Source organism: Molothrus ater, chromosome 6 (assembly GCF_012460135.2).
Source record: "Molothrus ater isolate BHLD 08-10-18 breed brown headed cowbird chromosome 6, BPBGC_Mater_1.1, whole genome shotgun sequence".
Lineage (NCBI taxonomy): Eukaryota > Metazoa > Chordata > Aves > Passeriformes > Icteridae > Molothrus > Molothrus ater.
The window spans coordinates 52,952,025-52,971,047 of record NC_050483.2 but is presented as its reverse complement, the minus strand read 5'-3'; the positions used below and the strand labels follow the sequence as shown (position 1 = coordinate 52,971,047).

General features: G+C 35.9%; 1 protein-coding gene across 3 annotated transcripts in view; it reads left to right on the top strand.

Moving 5' to 3' along the window:
- Positions 1 to 19,023, top strand: part of PPP1R13B (protein phosphatase 1 regulatory subunit 13B) — a 68,176-nt gene that overhangs the window by 37,517 nt on the left and 11,636 nt on the right. For 2 of the 3 annotated variants that reach the window (XM_036383755.2, XM_036383757.2), the window contains exons 5-9: positions 13,457 to 13,558; positions 14,584 to 14,758; positions 15,132 to 15,328; positions 17,075 to 17,239; positions 18,067 to 18,247. In XM_036383755.2, the coding sequence (XP_036239648.1) occupies positions 13,457 to 13,558; positions 14,584 to 14,758; positions 15,132 to 15,328; positions 17,075 to 17,239; positions 18,067 to 18,247 (820 nt within the window). The remainder of the gene's footprint in view (positions 1 to 13,456; positions 13,559 to 14,583; positions 14,759 to 15,131; positions 15,329 to 17,074; positions 17,240 to 18,066; positions 18,248 to 19,023) is intronic. The other variant, XM_036383758.2, reaches the window with a different exon arrangement.

Below are 19,023 nucleotides of genomic sequence, written 5' to 3'. Positions count from 1 at the left end.
AGATAACAGAACTCATGTTCCCTGTTTCTGTTAAAGTGTCTCAAATCAGGCTTTTAGCAAAAATTACATCAGGTAGTCCAGCTGTTTTAGTATCAGGAGAATCTTATACTGAGGGAATTCTTAAGGATATTCCATTAACAGATGTGTTAGAACTTCTACATATGTGTATACACAAGGCAGTTTTTTGTAGCACTGATTTAATTTCAAAGAGTGTATGGTTGCTGATGGAGTCTCTGTATTCCACTCCATCATGACAGCAGGAAAGCTACACTGCTTTTGAGTGCCTGTGGTGTGATTTGTCCCATTCTGTGCTTAGAGATTAGATAGATTTACAAGTGGGGCCAAAATCCCTGAATAGAATTATAAATTGTTCATTAGTTTCAACCATTTCATCCATATGAGTGTGACCAGATAAAAAGGCATTAAACATCTAATGTACATTGTGTTATGGGGGGCCATTTACAAGTATTCTTGCTCAAGCTACATCAAATCTAATTGTGAGGAAAAAGGCAAACAAGACACATTTTTAACAGAAGTAATAAACTCAGATGAGAAATACATTATATGTATTTGCTTGAAGTTTCTCATTTGAACTATTGAAGGATAAAGAGCTTAGTCTGGATAGAAGTTGTTCTTCAAAGCTGAGCTGCAAATTCAATTTAATATAAGCTTGTAAGTATTAAGCACTCTGTTTATAACATTTAACAGTGTGCTTGGAAGGGGCTGCCATTCACATAGGGCAGGTTTTAATCAAATTTGTTTAAAATGAACAAAAACTATGTCACTCTTGAAATTTAGATTCAGGTGTCTCCTAGCAATGTCAAAGCAAATAATTCAATTAAAAGATGATTTTAAACAATTTAGGCACAAACAATTCTAACAGTGTGCAGAAAAGTATTTTTTTCTGAAGAAATATTCAGGTTAGCTTCCTGGAATCTTTTGACCTTCTAATAAAAGGGTAATTAAATCAGATTCAAGTTTTCTTAGTTTTCTGCTGCAAATTTGTCTCCTGCTTTTGTTAAAAAGACAAAAACTTGTCTGCTGCTCCTGCTGTCAGAGATGTTCCCTTTTATAAGGTATAGATTCTGAAAATTGTTTATCTGTTAGAGAGGGAAGCCTTGCTGCCCCTACACCAACCTTTCACACCATCAAATTCCTAGTTCAGTTCCTAGCTCAGAGTTAATAGAGTTTGGATTCTCCACAGACTGATACAGTTCTTTAAGTCTGTCTGAAGCATTTTCCAGACAGCTGGCAGTATGTTGCTCTTCAAAAAAATAGAAAAACTAATCCAACTAAAAGATTTAAGGGAAAAAAATTAAATTAGGAAGCAGAAAAAAAAAATTAAAGTCTAAAGCTAATTTTAATGCATACAAATAGCTTTTGAATTCTTGCCAGACCAGAAATCTGAGTATTTTCACACCTCAGTAAAGGATAGTTATGTAGGGGAACATCTCTAAAAGACTAATAATTGTGTGATCTTCTGGAAAGTATTTCTGTGAAGCTGTAGGGAATTCAAATGCTCTTGACCTCATACCTCCCTCTGAGGCCTCTTTTAAACCTTTTGGGCAGAATCACATCTTTCTTGGATTTGGAATAAAACTAGCATTTTAACTTGTCCTGTGCAATCTCAAATAAATTGCAGTCCATAATGGACAAAGTTACTGTATGTTTAGATTTTGTGAGAATAATTTCATAGGTTTCATTCCACTTACTCTGTGGTTATTTTCCTATTACAATTTTAATTATATTAGGATTAGTTTATGACTAATACTCACTTCTAACATCTGACTTAGTTTGGTTTGATGAGTCTAAGGGTTATTTGACTAGCTGGGACCAGGGAGCATTCTTGGAACCCACTTGGAACCTTGTGAAAGGACTGTTTTCCTCCATGTCTTCTCCATGTAATTATGTAATTTTTAATCTCTGTCACTCTAGATACCAGATATCTATCTAGATGGCTGTGGATATGAGAGTCACAGTATGCAGACTTGTATCATACAGACATTTGCACACACTTATTTGCAGTGTATGGATTTTGTAGTTCTGCTGCTTCTCTGGGAATCAAAGAGAGTTCTGTTCAACAAGTTACAGGAACTGAATATGTGGTTTTCTAGTTCAGAACAACCAAGAGAAGTGTCCCCATTTTACAGAGGAGAAAATACCTAAACTGTACCACTTACTGAATCTCTATCTCTAGTTCCTGTTTTTGCAGATCTATCTTTGCTTTTCTTCATGGCTTTGCAGTTTTACAGCAATACTTTGCTGCAGATATCCATGGCAGGGGGAGGAGGAGTAGTCTGTATGTTTGTTTAAACTCTAACTATGGTATTTATTTTCCTGTGTTTGTGTTGTGGACATGGAGCAATACCATTCACTCTTTTCCCTGGATTTCTAAATAAATGAAGCATGTGAAGAATTGCTTCCAGTTGTCACTGCACATAGAGATCCTGAGCTGCTTGGCTCTTACATAAAGTTAGAACAATTGAGAATGAGTGTTTCAGCTGATCTATAACATTACACACATAAACTCAAATGTAAATGTAGTAAATGTTTACTTAAGTAAATGTTTTAAAAGGATGTTAAAAACATTTACTTTAAGTAAATGTTACTTAAAGACTTGTTATTTTTCTGAAGTGTTGCTCTGCAGCCCTTACACCCGCACTGTACACTTCAATGTCCTTTGTCACAGCTGTATCCTTTTGCAGTCACGTTAGTATCATTTTTAGTTAAACCAAATATTTTAGTATCAAGTTATTTTAAGGAAGTTGGGACTTGTCTTTTCTTTTATTTCTGTAGTTATAGGAGACTGCTTATGAAATTCACTGTGTGGCTCTGAGAGCTTAAATGTGAAAGTTTGAGAGTTTAGACTGCTGCTCTGACTCTGAACAGCTTTCAGTTCAGAGCAGGATACTTTACTGGTCCATGCAAGGCCAGCTATTCATTTTCAGTCCAAATTTAGAGTTCTGTCTTTTATATAGCTGTGTCATTTGCAGATCAGTGTTTTCTCTCATCTTTTCCATGGTCTCTGTGGTGTTTCTCATGCAGTGCTGCCGTGGCCTCCTTTCTCTGACACACCTTTCCATGTTCACAGACTTGCTCATTTAGTTTCCTGTCCATCTTGCCTCTGGACACCAGGCATACCTATTTCCCACCTGCATGTTTTTCCCAGGCGAGTGAACCTTTCTATTTCTCTGTTGTTTCTGCAGCTGCCTCCAGATCTAATGGTTGCTAAGTTTGTTCCCCCTGCAGTCTTCCTCAGATCAAAGCCAAGAAAAATGAAAGTCCCTCTGGCTAATTTAGGAGCAAGGGAGTTAAACTTGTTCTTCTCCTCATATTCCTAGTGGATGATCGTACTCTACAGCTCATACCTTTACTTGCTTGCTAAAAATAAGCCTGCTCTTTATTCAGCTGGAATAGTCACTGTATTGTGCTTGGACATAGAGTTCTTCACTGTTCTTATGGAGACCCATTTGACTGGATCTCTTGTATAAGTGCAGTGAATCATGCTTGAATTACTTTCTTGAAAGAAGGAAGAGGGTGAACTTGCATGGCATTCGTGAGTTTGACAAGGTAAATTACAGCTTTTAATGTTTTGGGGTTTTATCTTCTGCAGTACCCTGATTTGTAAATACATAAGAAATTGTTAATGGGGTTTAGTGTTTTCTGTAATGTTTAATATTTAAAAATCCTTAGGTCTAGGTTTTGGCTTATTCCAGTCTTCTCAGGCTTGCAGATTCTTGATTTATGCTATTGCACACATGCTTTAGCTTTATTGCTGGCTCATATATTCGTCTTGTTGCATGCAAGATTTAAGAAAAATCTGAATTATGTAGGGAAAAGCAAATAGCAAACTCTGGAAAGGTTATTTGCATAAAATTGTGGTATCTCTTGTGACTCTGCCTTTAATCTTAGTCAGTCTCTGTTAATAAAGAAACTCTTTGTTAAGTTTCAGGTGGTATAGTTTGCTATCACTTTAAATGGTAAAATTGCATACAAAAAGCAATGATTTTTGTGATTTCTTTGGTATTCAGTTTTGGCCCAGCATTGGCAATACTACAAAAATACAAAGGCACAAATAATCCATGTGTTTTTCAAGCTAAATTGTCTATAGTCTTACACTTTTAGTTTAACCTGATAACTGTGACAGAACTGTATATTGCTCAACATTTTCCATTGAATATGAAAAGTGCAATGAATCAAGCTGATTATAGTTGACAGCTGGCTTGATCTTGCCGTGATTAGGTCTTTTACTGCTGGCAAAATCCACTAGCCTTTTCCGTTAGCTGATTGCTGATGAATGCAGAGAGACAGCTTTTCATATCGATAAAGAGTTTGGGGAAACCTGCATCCCATATGGAGGGAGATTAGAAGGCATCCTACCTACTATTGATTGCACTGAGCCAAACAGCCATGCAGGAACTCGTAAGATGCGCAGGGCTGTTGTTTTGGCTTGCTCACAACAAACTGTTAAACCAGTAGTGTAGACAGAAAAGAGCAGAAAGATGGAGCTGAAGCATGTTGAAGCATCGGAAATGTTTACAGCTGACGGGCAGTGCTGCGAAATAAAGATGTGCTCTCTTGCAATTAGATGGGAAAATAGTGAACAGGTAATAAATTACTTTTCGAAATTTGTTTGTTTTGCACTTTGGTGGGCATGTTATTTAAGTGCTGTGCAGCTTTTGCACTTCAATTTAAATGATTTTGTGTTTAGTTGTCACATGACCAGAATGCAGACCAGCTTGGGTTTTGTAACACTTTATCTCTGAATTGAAATTTTTTATCAGATTTTCTTACATGCATTTACTATCGTTCTTATGTTTTAAGACTTTATCAAAAGCTCATTACTTCAAAATGTCATGGTCAACTTTTGCCTTTAACAGTTTGCTTTTATGGGAAGTGCAAGTTGTATGCTAAGGTCACAACACATCTTTCAGTTACAGGATACTTACTTTCTGTGCTTCTGTGTTTTAGAAATGTTTCATTATACTATTCTTATATGAACAATATTACATCACAAAAACTTTTTGTTGAAACAATTAAGGGCAGAATAAACACAGAATTGGTGCTAAACATATTATTCAGACTAATAATAACTGCATCTTAATCATCCTTAGCAATCCTATCAGAATAAGCTGTTGCTCTCAGAAAAGACCCAGAATAATATAGTTCCAAGACCATTTCTAAAGGATCTAGACAGTGTATTTTCAATGTATATTGTAACTTGTCATGACTCAAAATCACTATGAGTAAAAGGATCAGTGTTGTAAAAAAGTCTAAGATTTTGTGTACAACTCATATTTCAACAAGAATGCATAATGTCTTTTAAGATTTTTTTTAGGAGTATGAGGTTGATGTTTAATTAAAAATCAGCTACTGGGTATCTTAGCCAAGACTAAAATTAATATAAACATACTCAAGATTTCTGTGGCTGTTTAAAAGTGGCTGCAAGGACAAGGAAGAAAGTAGTGCTTTAAATAAACAAGTTTCAGATGCTACTTTCCTAGAAGTAATTTATAAGCAGTCTATTTCAGATGTAGCAGATGTTCAATATATGCTTAAATCCATTTCTAATTTTGAAAATCTATTCTAACATTGTTTTCATTTTTGTTAAGTTCTGTCTTTTCATAGCTATTCTGCTTAAAATAGCAGCCTCACTAAGAAAGTAATATGGGAAAACAGGAAATCTGGAGTCTGTAGCTTATACTGAGTAGACTTTAAACATTTTCTTATGGAGTGACTCATAAGCATGAGCAAATTGGAGGAATTACTAACAAGACAGTGTAGACTGAGAGAGGTTAAGATTTTTATCAGCTATAGATAATGTGACATTTTTCAGCAAACTGTGATGCAGTTGAAGCAACTTTATTGTAAGAAGCTGTTAGTGTCTTTATTTGCATGATGCAATAATATTTTATAATAGGATTTGGGGGTAAAATTACCTAATTCTGTTTGTGATGTTAATTGCAGCATTATTTTATTATCATGAGATATTACACACTAGTTAGATTTTCTTTAATTCCCAATATTCTGGGTATCTTTTCTGGGTTTAATTAGCTGTTCATTTCCATTAAGCTAAAAAAAGGCACGTGCTATTGTCATTGGATTCTTTAAAATGGATTTCTGCTATCGGCATGTTTCTGACCCAATTAAAAAAAATGCAAGGCTGAGCTGTGGATAAAGCCACTAAACTGGAAATAATGTCATCCATGTCGAGATCAGCAAAACTCTATTTTAGTTTAAATAAAAACAGATACTTTCTTTTGTCTTTTTATAGCATTACACATGAGTTTAGACAAAGGATTTTCAAGTAATTTGTTGTGTGTTTCACTAAGATCAGGTTTTATGGAAAATGACCACATTTAATTTGATGATATATAGGGTCAATATATTTCAGAAATTTACAGAGGTCTGAATCACTAATCTTCAGTAGATGCTCCATCTCCTCCTATAGACCTCAGAGAGCAAAAGGAGGCCACATACTTTTCATGTAAGACCTATCAGATGCAGGAGTGACTTAATAAACTCAGAAATCTTCCATCTGTTTTCCTCATCACTACTGTTGTGCCAAGGACAGGTACCCAAGATGTGTGTTAGATATTCTCACCAGCAACCCTTAAGGCTTTGTTGCCAACTGGGCTTTTTAGAGCATCCCCCAAACTTTGTTATTTTGAATGCAGCTTAAGGCAAAGATGGAACATGTCTGGGCTTCTGCTGCTCATGTCCAGGTTAGCCTTGGAGAATTAGGAAGTCTTTTGGTAGATTCAGCAGGCAAAGTAAGCTGTTTCTTCCCCTCCTGCTCTGGCACTTCGGCGTTCTTCAGCCAGAAGTGTTATTCCTTTGCTGTAAATGCCACACAGGGAGGAAATGCAGGGATGGCCCACAGGGCTGAGAGCAGCCTGGTGTGGAGAGGCTGTGAATTGTCAGAGCACTGATCCCTATCTGGAATTCAGTGGCTGGAGAGCACTCCAACCTACCCCTTTTCATTTTATAGTTGTCATTCTGCTTTCTTCTGGAAAGATGTTCATTTATGTAATACACTTCACTCCCTTTTTGCCCACATGCTTGTGTACCTAGTTCCAGATCTGCCAGTTCTGTTTGTCATATAGCCCTGTAGATTTCCAGGATTTGACAGCTCTGCAAAGGTAAATCCCTGGAGATAAATTTTGTATTCCCTCCTATGCCCTAGGAAGTAAGAGCAACTTAAAACTGCTGTGGATTATGGAAAGCTGAGTCTTTCACTGTGTGCAGTAAAACCTAAGTATTTACTGTGCCTTTCCATGTAGCCATTTTAAACCTTCTCAGGAACAACTTGCAGCATCTTTCTCACCTGAGCTGTGCTCTCCTGTTAGGGTGGTGAAGATGTTTTCTTTTTGCCATGGCAGAATTGGATGTCTCCTCAATGAAGCCCACATGGGTGGTGTAAACTCTTTCACGAGCTCAAAGTTGTTGCTTCTAGGAATTTTTTTCTCTTGCAGTTTCTGCTTTTGATAGTACTGTGGTTTTGGTTTGGTGATGGGTGAATGCTGCCCCACCCCCTCAGTCTTTGATATGCTAGTGCTTACCCCATTTGGGTAAAGAGTGTTTCTTTCACATTTTTTCTCCTTGAGGATATGGTTACCTTTACTATCACAAGAAGGAAGGTATGGAGGACTTCAGAGAAGTCCTTTTGATTTGGTTTTGTGGTTTTTTGTGGTTTGGTGTTTGGGTTTTTTGGGTTTTTTTGTGGCTTTTTTTTTTTTATTATAAAGGTAATTTGGCCAAAATCTTCCTTATCTGTGTAACAGTTTTAGAGTGGCAGCCTATGTAAAGAGTAAACGGTGGAGCTGGGCTGCAGGTGGGGTATCTGCTGCTTTGTTTTCAGTAGCTGCTCTGTATTGACTTTTTAATAAATCAGTTGAATACTGACAGAATGACAATATTGGTTTAATAAAGATGGTTGAAAGTAGTGCAGCACAAGCAAAAACTTTCTATGTCACCATTTTGATGGGCAAAGCCAGAACCAACTCTTCTGGGCTCCACGGTAGAAGCTAAGGCACAGATTTTTTAAACTCTGTGTGCTGGTTGTTCACATTTTAAGTGGCATTGACCTTGGCAGTTGGTGGTTTAACCTCAGATTAATTTCTGACTGTGACAAGAGAGGAACAGAGTGGTGGAACAAAGTAGAAGAAGAGAAGTACTATATGAGGGAGAAAGGATACAGGTGGTGGGGGGAAATGATAGGAAGAAGACTAGAAAATATGTGAGAGTTATAGAACATGATTGAGTGTACAAGAATATGCACAGGAGAAGGTGGAGCTTGGCCAGTTTCAGGAAGCTTGAGTTACTTGAACCTGTGGTTCCTCATGCAGGGTTTGGGGAAGGGAACTTCAGAAGATTTGTGTGGGAGATGGGTGTGAACTAAAAAGAAGGAAGAAATAGATAAGGGACGTTAATGACATGGTGGTTCTTGCAAACCTAGAAAAAGATCCAAAGAGATAGTATGCAGGAAATGATTAGTAAGTTCTTGTATTACTCTGCTTTGCTTTTTCAATTAGTTGGTTATATTATGCTTTAGTGGCTGGGTGTTGCTGAACCAAAGCATGAGACCACCAGTCCTAAAAGACCACCAGCCCTTATAGTGGCCTGTAAAGCTTTCGAATATTTGGTTTTTCCTTTAAAGCTCTTCTGAAATCATAACAGTCTCAGATGTGGATTTAGTGTATGTTTTATTATTATTTTCAAAGTAACTGTTCTTACTAGTGCAAATTTAGAAAATTATCAGAAATAAGTATCTTCATGGGTTAAGCGTGGAGGCAAAAAAGATGCATAAAATCAGACCACATCCCAATTAATCATCTTTTAAAAAATAATTTATTCACAAGGTTGGTCTCATGGGGTTTTTATTTTAATATTGACATAATTAGATTCCTCTTAAAAGAGAGTTTTCTGTTGGGAGTAAAGACAAAAAACCACTGGAATCTGCCCTTATTGCTTCCATCCCTTGACTACAGTACATCCTGCTTGTCAAAGAAATATTTTAAGTTCAGGTGCAATTTTTCATTTACCATTGTGAGTTGCCAGTGAGTAAGCAATTCATAATAGCCCAGAAGTATGTAGACTGAGGAGTTTGTGATATTAAACAGTATAGAAAGGAAGGAGGAATAAGAAAATAAATTTTTAGAGTGACAAGACTAATATGTAGAAATAAATATTAAAGGAGTTTTGTTTCCTTAATTAAATGCCTAAGGTATGATTTGTTTTGAGGCTGCTTGTAAACTGGTTCCCAAACTGTTTAATTACTATTGTACTATTCATCTCACCTGTCTCAAAAATATTAATCATCAAATGGTAAAATATTAGCTTGTAGTAGGAGGATGATGTCAGAAGCTGAAACTCGAGTTCATTACAAATGCTATCTTTCATCATGCCCTTTTAAAATGCATGTTAAATAACATAGGTATAATTTTTTTAAGATCCCCATCAATATTAAGAAATTGGTGAATATAGGTGTAAATTATTCTTGCCTATGTGGGACATACACAATACTTCTCAGTGCCTAATAATGCAGTGTTTGCTCTATGGCATTTCATTTAGGAGCTCATCCCTGTGTAAATGCTGCTGTGAATCAATGAGAAGAAATTTACAATTCAGCAAAACTGTCTGCTTTGATGTATCACCATGTAGCAAATGAATCTGTGGAATCTGGAGGAGTAGGTATTTGTAGTGGCTTTTTAGTACCTCCTTCAGAATTCAGTTCTGTAGGAGGTCTGGTTCCCTTGCTGCAGGAGAAAGGAGGAGGTCTGGACCTTAAATGTGATAGGCTCGTGTTTGTTATGAGAGGTGAGTGTCTTGACTTGGTGGATGGAATTGCTAATAGCTGCTAGGAGCAGCACAAATGTAAGAATCTGAGAAACCAGCAGCCTCGTTAAGGAGCTGGAAGCGCAGAGCTGTCTTTGCCTGGCGTAGCCTGAGGTTCTGGACAAGGACTGAGACAGGCTTTTTCTCTGTGGTGGTGTTTGCATACACATTATTACAAGCAGACTCAACTAATATGAAGTGCTCTGAACTAATCAATTTAACTAGATCTCGGCAAGAGAAGGATTCAGTGGTTTTCATGCTGTTTCAAAAATGAAGCTGTGCTGATTTGGAGACCTGAAACCAGCAACAGTCTATCTGAAAATAATTGATTTGATGTTGAAGAGGACTTCTGTTCATGCTGTTTGCTGCTTTTGCCATGTGGATGAAAAGGAGAAAACTGCGAGTGAAGTTACAGGTTCAAGGCTGTGTTTCCTTAGCTATTTTTTTTCCCTAAGTATAGTGTAGCTCTTGAAGTGAAAGGGATACATATTGGTATTCAGTGAGGTGAACATTAAAAGATTTCTCATAGGGTTTTTATATTTAAATGGTTAATTATCACTGTTTCCCATGTTCTTGTGCTTTGCCATTTATAGAAGGTTTTTAGACATTAGACTTTCTAAATGGAACATTTTACAGTAGTTAATAGCTTCTTCAAGAATCTGCATTAATCTTATAATTAATCTTCTATATTTTACATGATACAAAATAATACAGTACTTTTGCCAGGCATTATGAGAGAGACTTTCAAATATGCCTGTTTAGAGCAGTAAAAATTCTGAGCTCTTGGATTAAACTGGGTTGTGGTTTTTTTGTTAGACTCTGGTGCTTTTACAAACCAGTTTCTTACTGTCATTGTGCTTTCCAGGTTACGTTATCCATTTAGAAAATATTTAATTTTCATGTGATTAAATGGCTTTTTTACTTGATGCTCACAATCCCTCTACAGATACCACTTTTTGAGTCTGGATATATTTTTAACAAGATCACTTAGTGGAATAAAAGTTCTCTGTGTTTCTTAGACAGTGTTATACTCAAAATTTCTACTGGAAATACAATAGGCTATCAATGTTTTTAACTTCAACTGGAAATTAAAGCAGAAAGAAAGGAAGCATTGGGAAAACTGCATTGTCTGATGCACGTTGTCTATTTCTGAAAAAGCTCATATGTGTATTGAGAAAATACTATTAATTCACACACGCTCCCCTTTTAACTTTTAAAATCAGTGATCCAGAGAAGCCATGATGCCATTCTGAGCCCCTTGTAAGAATTGCCTGCAGAGCCCAGCAGAAGCAGATGTAGAAGTTTGTTTTTCTCGCAGTTGGTCATGCCAACGGAAGTCAGCAGAGCCTGAAGGTGTTTTGGGAGCAGCATCTGGTTTTCTGTTTTGTTTTCTTTTCTCAAGTAAAGCACATTTTGGTTTGTGAATGGCACTTGGAGAAGCTTCCTTACTTTCTTAGCCAATTAATGCCTTTCAGTCAGTAATTAATAAGTCTCTCTTGGTGGCCACAAGTGAGTACAAGTTACTTGCCCTGAAAGAATATTAGGAAGGACTCTTCTCTGCATAAGTCATGCTAATAAAAAAAAGTACACACTAGTAAGTTCTAATTTTTCCTTGTGTTGAAATAGAAAATTATTATCTTGAGTGGACTTTACCTCTCTTAATTACTGCTCTACTCTAAAAATTTTTCATTAGTGTTGACTAGTAAGAGGAATTTCAGTTGTTATTTCCAGTAAGCATTATAATTTCACTTCATAACTTACTCTGTGAGAAACGTTCAAACAGGGACAGTAACCTTATCTAAACATTTTAGCTGACATGTCAATGTCATGTGTCCAAGATGGAGCAGCTTTAAAAGTTAGTGAACCAAATCTGGCTCATTTTCATGATTGGTGTTTGTCTTATTTGAAGAATTATATGCAGCAACATGAAATATTAATTCAGGTAGCAAAAAATAATTCAGTTACTTTGAAACAAATAGCATTTTAATTTCCTAAATGAAGCTTAAAGAAACTTCTGTATTGTGCATTGGTTGGAGAATTGATACTTATGTAGGAGTTTGATGTAGAACTATGAAAAAAGCTATTCAAAGTGCCTGAGATAATGTGGTCTCAAAAAGAAGTTTCTGAGAGTAAAGTACAAATACTGCAGGCTACACATGCTGGGTATCAGTAGGGTGGGCCCAGAAAAGCAGAGCAGCTAAATCAGTTTTCTATGGGGTCAGGTATGATCAGATCCATAATCTGATGTGTGATCTGTTTTGGGCACTGGGGGATTTTGGTTTGGGGTTTTTTTCTGTGTGTCTGTAAAATGTTGAAACCTCATTCCATTTTATCAGCATTTGAAACAGTATTATTTATCAATGTATCCAAAATATTTAATTATCTTTTCTTTTTCGGCAGTGTTGACTCTATTGTGTGTAGCAAGTGATGCAGTGTTTGTTTGGTTTACTAATAGTGTAATCATGTAATTTGGTGAAAAAATTACATTGTTTACTGAATTATTAGAGTAGTCCAGCTTTTAATTGATCCAATAAATTAACTGAATTATGTGTAAATACTTTGAAACAGATGTTTGGCTATTCTGAACTTTGCAGCATAATTTTTCAAAGACTTATATTTTCTTTCTGTGGAAATTCTGAAGTTGTGGTTAAACCCTGCAATTCTAAGGTTATGAGTTTTCGTTTTCTGAAGAGCAAATGTCAGCTTCTGGAATTTTTCTTGAAACATTTCACTCTTTTCCTTGAGATTGCATACAAAAAGTGTAGTTGAAGTAATTTGGTCTATAAATGTAAACTGTATTTGTTGATAGAATTATAGATATATTGAAGCAATGCATTCATGTTTTAAAACATATGAAATTTGGTCACACACATGGTATGAATTTTAAAGAATTTTCATCATTTGTGTCTCCATCCTAATTTTTTAGCTTCTGTTAATTTTGAAATGCAAAAGGAGTGAGCCTTGCTAATACTTAGCATTTCATTCAAAGTAATAGTCCACTTACTTATCTGAAGGGAATCAGCTTTACTTTTCTTCACTTGTACAGACTGTTTTTCACAGATCCTTACCCTGAATGAGCCCAATATATCACAATTTTCACCATCTTTGAATGTGCTCTTATTGACCCTTTATCTAAGGGTTCTCATGTGGTCTTGTCCTGTGCCAGGTCAATAACATGAACCAGAAGTTAAGCTGCCAAGGCAGTTATGCTGAAAATATTAGGAAAGGAAAGCAGCTTCAGATTCTCCTACTGCCTAAAATCCTATTTGCATGTGTGTTAACATGTGTGCCTTACCAGAACTGTGTGCCAGTGCTACCAAACATCTGAACAGAGGGGAGTTAAATGTAGGATACGGCTCTTTTTTTTCTCCTCTTATTTGTTTTGTCTCTTAGTGTTCTCATCTCCTTCCACTTTTTGCTTTTTCTGCCCTCTGCAAGGCCTATGTGCCTCCCTTCTGCTCTGATGTTCCTCACTCTTTCACAGCTGCCCATCATTCCTCTTTCTCTGAGAACTTGGGAGGAGCCTTTAACCTTCCTCTGATGAGTGGGGGTTTAGGTTTTCAGCTCAGAATGCCCTGATACACACTGACACATTGATGGAACATTTTCTGTTCTGCAGGTTGGGAATCCACGTGTGGAGCTCACTCTTTCTGAACTGCAGGATATGGCTGCCCGACAACAGCAACAGATTGAAAATCAACAGCAAATGTTGGTTGCTAAGGTAATAATTATATACAGACCATTTTTTTTCAATATATGCAAGCATAAGTTTGTGGATAGAAAAAAACACACTAAGTCATTTCAGTTAAGCTCAAGAAATTGCTTGAGAAATCCATCATTTTACCAGAATAATCTTATCCTAGGCAGTGCACAGTCTTTTGGCATAAATACTGCTAGAATAACCTATGTAATGTGTCTTTATAATAATATTGCTAGGGTATGTTTACCTCTGTGTGGCCCCCTTCATGATCTGTGGCAGAACAGGCTTGACTCCATGCTCATCTTTAGTGACTCATTCAGTAGAGTAATAGTGGAGTGGAGTGAGAATATGCCAAATTCATAAAAAATTATGTATTGCATTTCCATGTCTCAGAGACAGAAGAATCTAGGTATATTTGCAGAGTGGGTAGGGGATTTAATGATTTTTTGACATTGTTGTTTGACGTATTATACAGCATGCCTTTGATGCTTGGAATACCTAAGAGTCAACCTACTGATTCTGTTGTCCTTTCTTGATGGAAATAATACTAAAAAAATATTTTTCCTTGTGCACCCAGCAGAAGAATTATTATTTAGAACTGGAACATTTTCTTACAGCAGCTCAATTTCTTTAAAATGGTCTGTTGGACATACTTTGTCATCTTTGGGAAGCTGGGTAACAGCACTGGAAATTTATTTTGCCAACAGCAAGAAAACTGTTAGTAGTGGCAGAAAACAAATGCCAGAGGAAGCATCACAGATGTATTCAAATGAGTGTTCAGACTAGGGCTGTATTCGCATATCTGTGTAAATATGTTATTTTTTGTCTAAAAAAATCTCGAATCTCTGCTCTAAAATACATTTATTAATTAATATTAAAGAGTTTTTTTCTAGGGCTGGTACATATTTCAGTGAAATACAACATTTTCTATTTTGTGGAAATAGAAAACCTGATCAAAATTTTAGGGTTTTCTAAGCTAATGTGTTGGGGTTTTTTTTTAATAAATGTGTAACAGATTTCTCTTGTTTAAAACCTCCTTTTGTCAGGAGCAACGTTTGCGTTACCTGAAGCAGCAAGAACGTCGCCAGCAGCAATCTGTTTCTGAGAGTGAAAAGCTCCAAAAACTGAAAGAACGTGTTGAAACCCAAGAGACAAAGCTGAAAAAAATCCGTGCCATGAGAGGACAAGTGGACTACAGCAAGATGATGAATGGCAATTTGTGTATGTGGAATTCTTAATTTATTTACTGTTCACTGCATGACTAACAAATAATGCTATATTTTAAGTCACTATAGCATTGGTGCAGGTTTTCAGCTACATTTTTTTGTTTTATGGAGGTTCTGTGTTTCCATGACATTTGTATGCAACAGAACTTTTTGTTAGTGTTATGCTGTCAAACATAATGTCAGAATAAGTCTATTCTCTAACTATTAGGAAATCTTATGACTGTAATCAGATTTGCAGTACAAATATTTTACATGTATTTTAGATGTAGAGCTAGTATGGTGTGTTTATTAGTTCTTGTAGAATTAAAAAATTAACAACTTCTGCTTTGTTTAATTGGTTTTTGTTATTTTTATCTTGTTAATTTTAGCAACTGAAATTGAGCATATAAGTGCCATGTTCCAGGAAAAGCAGCAGGAACTGCAGGCTGCGGTGTTAAAAGTGGATCAACTCACTCAGCAACTGGAGGATTTAAGGAAAGGGAAACTGAATGGGTTTCAGTCTTACAATGGGCAAATGACAGGGCCTGCAGCAGTAGAATTAAAAAAGTTGTATCAAGAGCTACAGGTAAGTAACAAAAAGATGCTATTTGAATTACAACTGTAGATTTTAAAAGTTTTGTTACTGCTCTTATGAGAGGCAATTTCGTTCTGTTACACCTTATTAAAGCAGTGTGGTGGAATGCTGTTAATGTGTGAGGTTGTAGTTGCCATACAGCCTTTTTTCAGAAAGAACTTCATTAGCATTAAAAACTATTTTGTTTCTTATACGCATCATGATACAAAGTGTGCAAGTGTTTTGAAGGGATTTTTTCAGGCCCTAATACTGAAATACTGAAAGTCTACATAATTTATTATTTGTTTTAATCTCTCTCAAAATTTTTTTGTGAAACTAATTTTGGTACTTCTCTATTTTGCACTGATCTGGGTATAGCAAGCTCACTTACATGTCATCTTAACTTGGAGACATGACTGTAATTTTAAAAGTGTATTGTAAAAATATAGCTACATCGTCTGGTGTGGATAAACAAAATACATAGGAATTAAATAACACATTTTAATAGCGTAATTAAAAATGCAAGCTGCACTATATTCCCTGCACTAGATAGTGTAACACAGTGCAATAGTTGTAGTATATTCACACAGTATTCCCTACAACAATATTGTATATCTCCTGCAAGAAGCTTGTTATATCTAGAGTGTAGCTGTCATGCAAGTAGTCAAGTATCTAGTTTAAATTGAAATTTTGTCAAATTCTGTGCTAATGTATTAGGATTTTGAGGGCTTTTTTATTTGAGGGCTTTATTGTGATCATGGTAACAGCTCTAATATATTTCATATTTTAAAATTAATTTAAATTTAAAAATTAATCTTATTTATTTAGATGAGCAAATACAGCAGAAGTTAATCAATCCTGTTTTCATGCATTAGGAATAAGTGTCCTTTTTTTCTCTTTTTACTCCTTCCCCTTTTATACAAGGCATATCTGCCTTTGAGTGTTTCTAAGTGCAAAGATGCTCAATAGATGAAGATTTCTCTCTTGTGCTTTGCATGATCCCATATGTGTTTATTAAGACTTAAATTTGCCTCAAGTGTTTTTTGCTTGTAACATTACCATGAAAATAAGAACACTGAGACAATGTCTGAGTTATTGAAGGTGTGAAAAAATGCCAACAGCAAAGCAAGAGAAGTAATTATAAAGAGTGTCATGGTTGATTTAAACCATAAAAGTAATCCACCTCATAATGTACTGGAAAACTGCTGTGAAGGATTCAGTTTAATCCCCATGCAGAGAGGAAAATCTGTGCAGAGTCCCTGAACTAGCAGTTCAGTTAACACCCCTTCCAGACATCACAAAGTCTCATGTGGATCTGGAAACAGAATCAATAGCGTAATTTCTGTTACAAGTTTTGTATCACTTAGTTTTCATGATAGGCAAACTGTCTTGGCTAAGCATAACTTTAAACATTTTCTGTGATTTAGTTCTTCACAGTAGAATTTTCTGAAATATCTTTCTGCCTAATTCCTCAATCCATTTTCTATAAAAGGGATGCCGTCTGTATGTGTTTAATAGGCATCCACAAGCTTTTTTAGGATATTTTTTCACTGTTTTCTTCTAAGAGTTGTTGATGATTGCACATGCTAACTTGACAGGATGTGTGGAACTGTAGAGACACCAGAACAAGATGTTGATCCAAATTCCTTTGTGTGTTTCTAATGCTGCATTGCAAACCATCTTGCCAAGAGACAGAACGAGAACTGTTCTAACAAGTGGGGTTTTATTTGTTTTTTTTATTTTTTTTTTGTTTTGAAGATCCGTAACAGGCTTAACCAGGAGCAGAACTCCAAGCTCCAGCAGCAGAAAGAGCTCCTGAACAAACGCAATATGGAGGTGGCCATGATGGACAAGAGAATCAACGAGCTGCGCGAACGACTGTACAAGAAAAAAGTTGAGGCACGTCAAAAAGAAAACATTCCTGTAAGATAAACTGTTTAAAGGGCCACACTTCAGTTTATCAAGGGCCTTTAAAAACTACGTAGAATCTCCCTTTTTCTCACTCAAATAATGCAGTTACCTATGATAAAAGTAGCAAGTCTCTTAAAACTGTTTTAAGGTTTCTCATAGGTATATCCAAAAACTGTAAGACAGAACATGTTTCCTTTTATTGTTCTTTATGGCACAGACAATACTATATTAAAAGTCAGAAAAGTTTATTTTTCTAGGAAGGAAAGTATGACTATGTGCTTAAAAGCATTCTAAAAGCATTAAAAGCACGTGTTTAAAAGCATGAATGCATTAAAAAACTGGGTTTTATAAAATACCTTCCAGTATGGAAAATGGATAAAATATAAACAGTTTAATAAAGTTAGGCTTAATAGTTGTCTGGAGCTTCAGAAAGATTTTAAGAGATGAATTCTGGATTTCCATATGTATTACTAGCTGGAGGTATTGCTTTAAAAAAAACCAACATGTACATATTTGATCATTTAATAACTCATTTTAGACCATTTGCTTGAGAAAGGCACAATGAAAGAGACTTTACAGAGATATAGGTATCTACAAGAGATGTATGTGCCATGACTAAAAAATTTAAATTTTGAGGTGTTGATTTTAAGGAACAAAATTTATGCTTTCTACCATGATTTTTTTTCTCTTTTTGTAGAAGCAGAGAGTATGATAACTTAACTGTAAGGTGTCCTAGCTAGAGTTCATGGTTGTAGATAATTAAGTTTAGACCTCCCTGCTCATGCAAAGGGCCTGGATTAAATGGACATTCACGTGTCAATTTGTCTGATCATTTTCAGTTGAATCGAATTAATGGAACTTCATCGCCCCAGTCATCCCTGAGTGCTTCAGGAAGGGTGGCAGCTGTAGGACCTTACATCCAAGTTCCAAGTGCTGGCACTTATGCTGTACCAGTAGATCCAGTTAAGCCACAGTCTCTCACCATTGCTCCCAACTCAACACATGGAAGATCAAAATCTGGTAAGTACTTGTGTGATGTTTATCAATACAAATGGTTTGAAAAGGGGCAATAAAGAAAAGAAGTAATTTTAAGAGACCCAGTGTTGGCATAATTGGTGTAGGGGAGGAGACAAGTTCCAGATGTGTTAATACTGTTCTGTGAATTGGACATCAGTCATTTGATCTGTGGCATTTTTGCTTCTTTCCATTATTTTTTCTTAGGAAATTGAGTGTTTCCTTTGAAATTTTACTGGCTGGTACATCCCTAAAAGGGGCACGTTTTCTTCACAGATTCTATGTTGTGTCCTTAATAGCTTTTTCAATTATTTTTGTGTTTGAATGTAATAATGAAATCAGATTTGTGGAAAACCGTATTATAAATAACTATTTACACCTTGTTGCTTTTTGTCAAGTAAAACGAAGCTAATGAGTTAATAATAAGAATAATACTTCTCAGAAGGAGACTAAATAGGAACATAGAATAAAACTATGAGAGGTTTTTGCTCCATCTGGGATGTGGGAATTTGTGGTCTTTGAAGCATTTTTGAAATGGAATAACCATAACATTGATGCTGTTTACTTGTTTCTGCCCCATTTAGTGAAGAAGCTGCCCCTCCAGAGCTCTCCAGAACTTTGTGTCTGAAATTGGCTCCCATGTTTCTCACTATTAATAATTCCATCTAAAATTTTCAAATAGAATTATTATTTAATTTTTGTTGGAGGCTGAAGGAAGCAGGTCATATTTGTGCCTTAGCTTCTCAATTCCAGCAAATCCCACGTGTCTGCTCATAACTTAG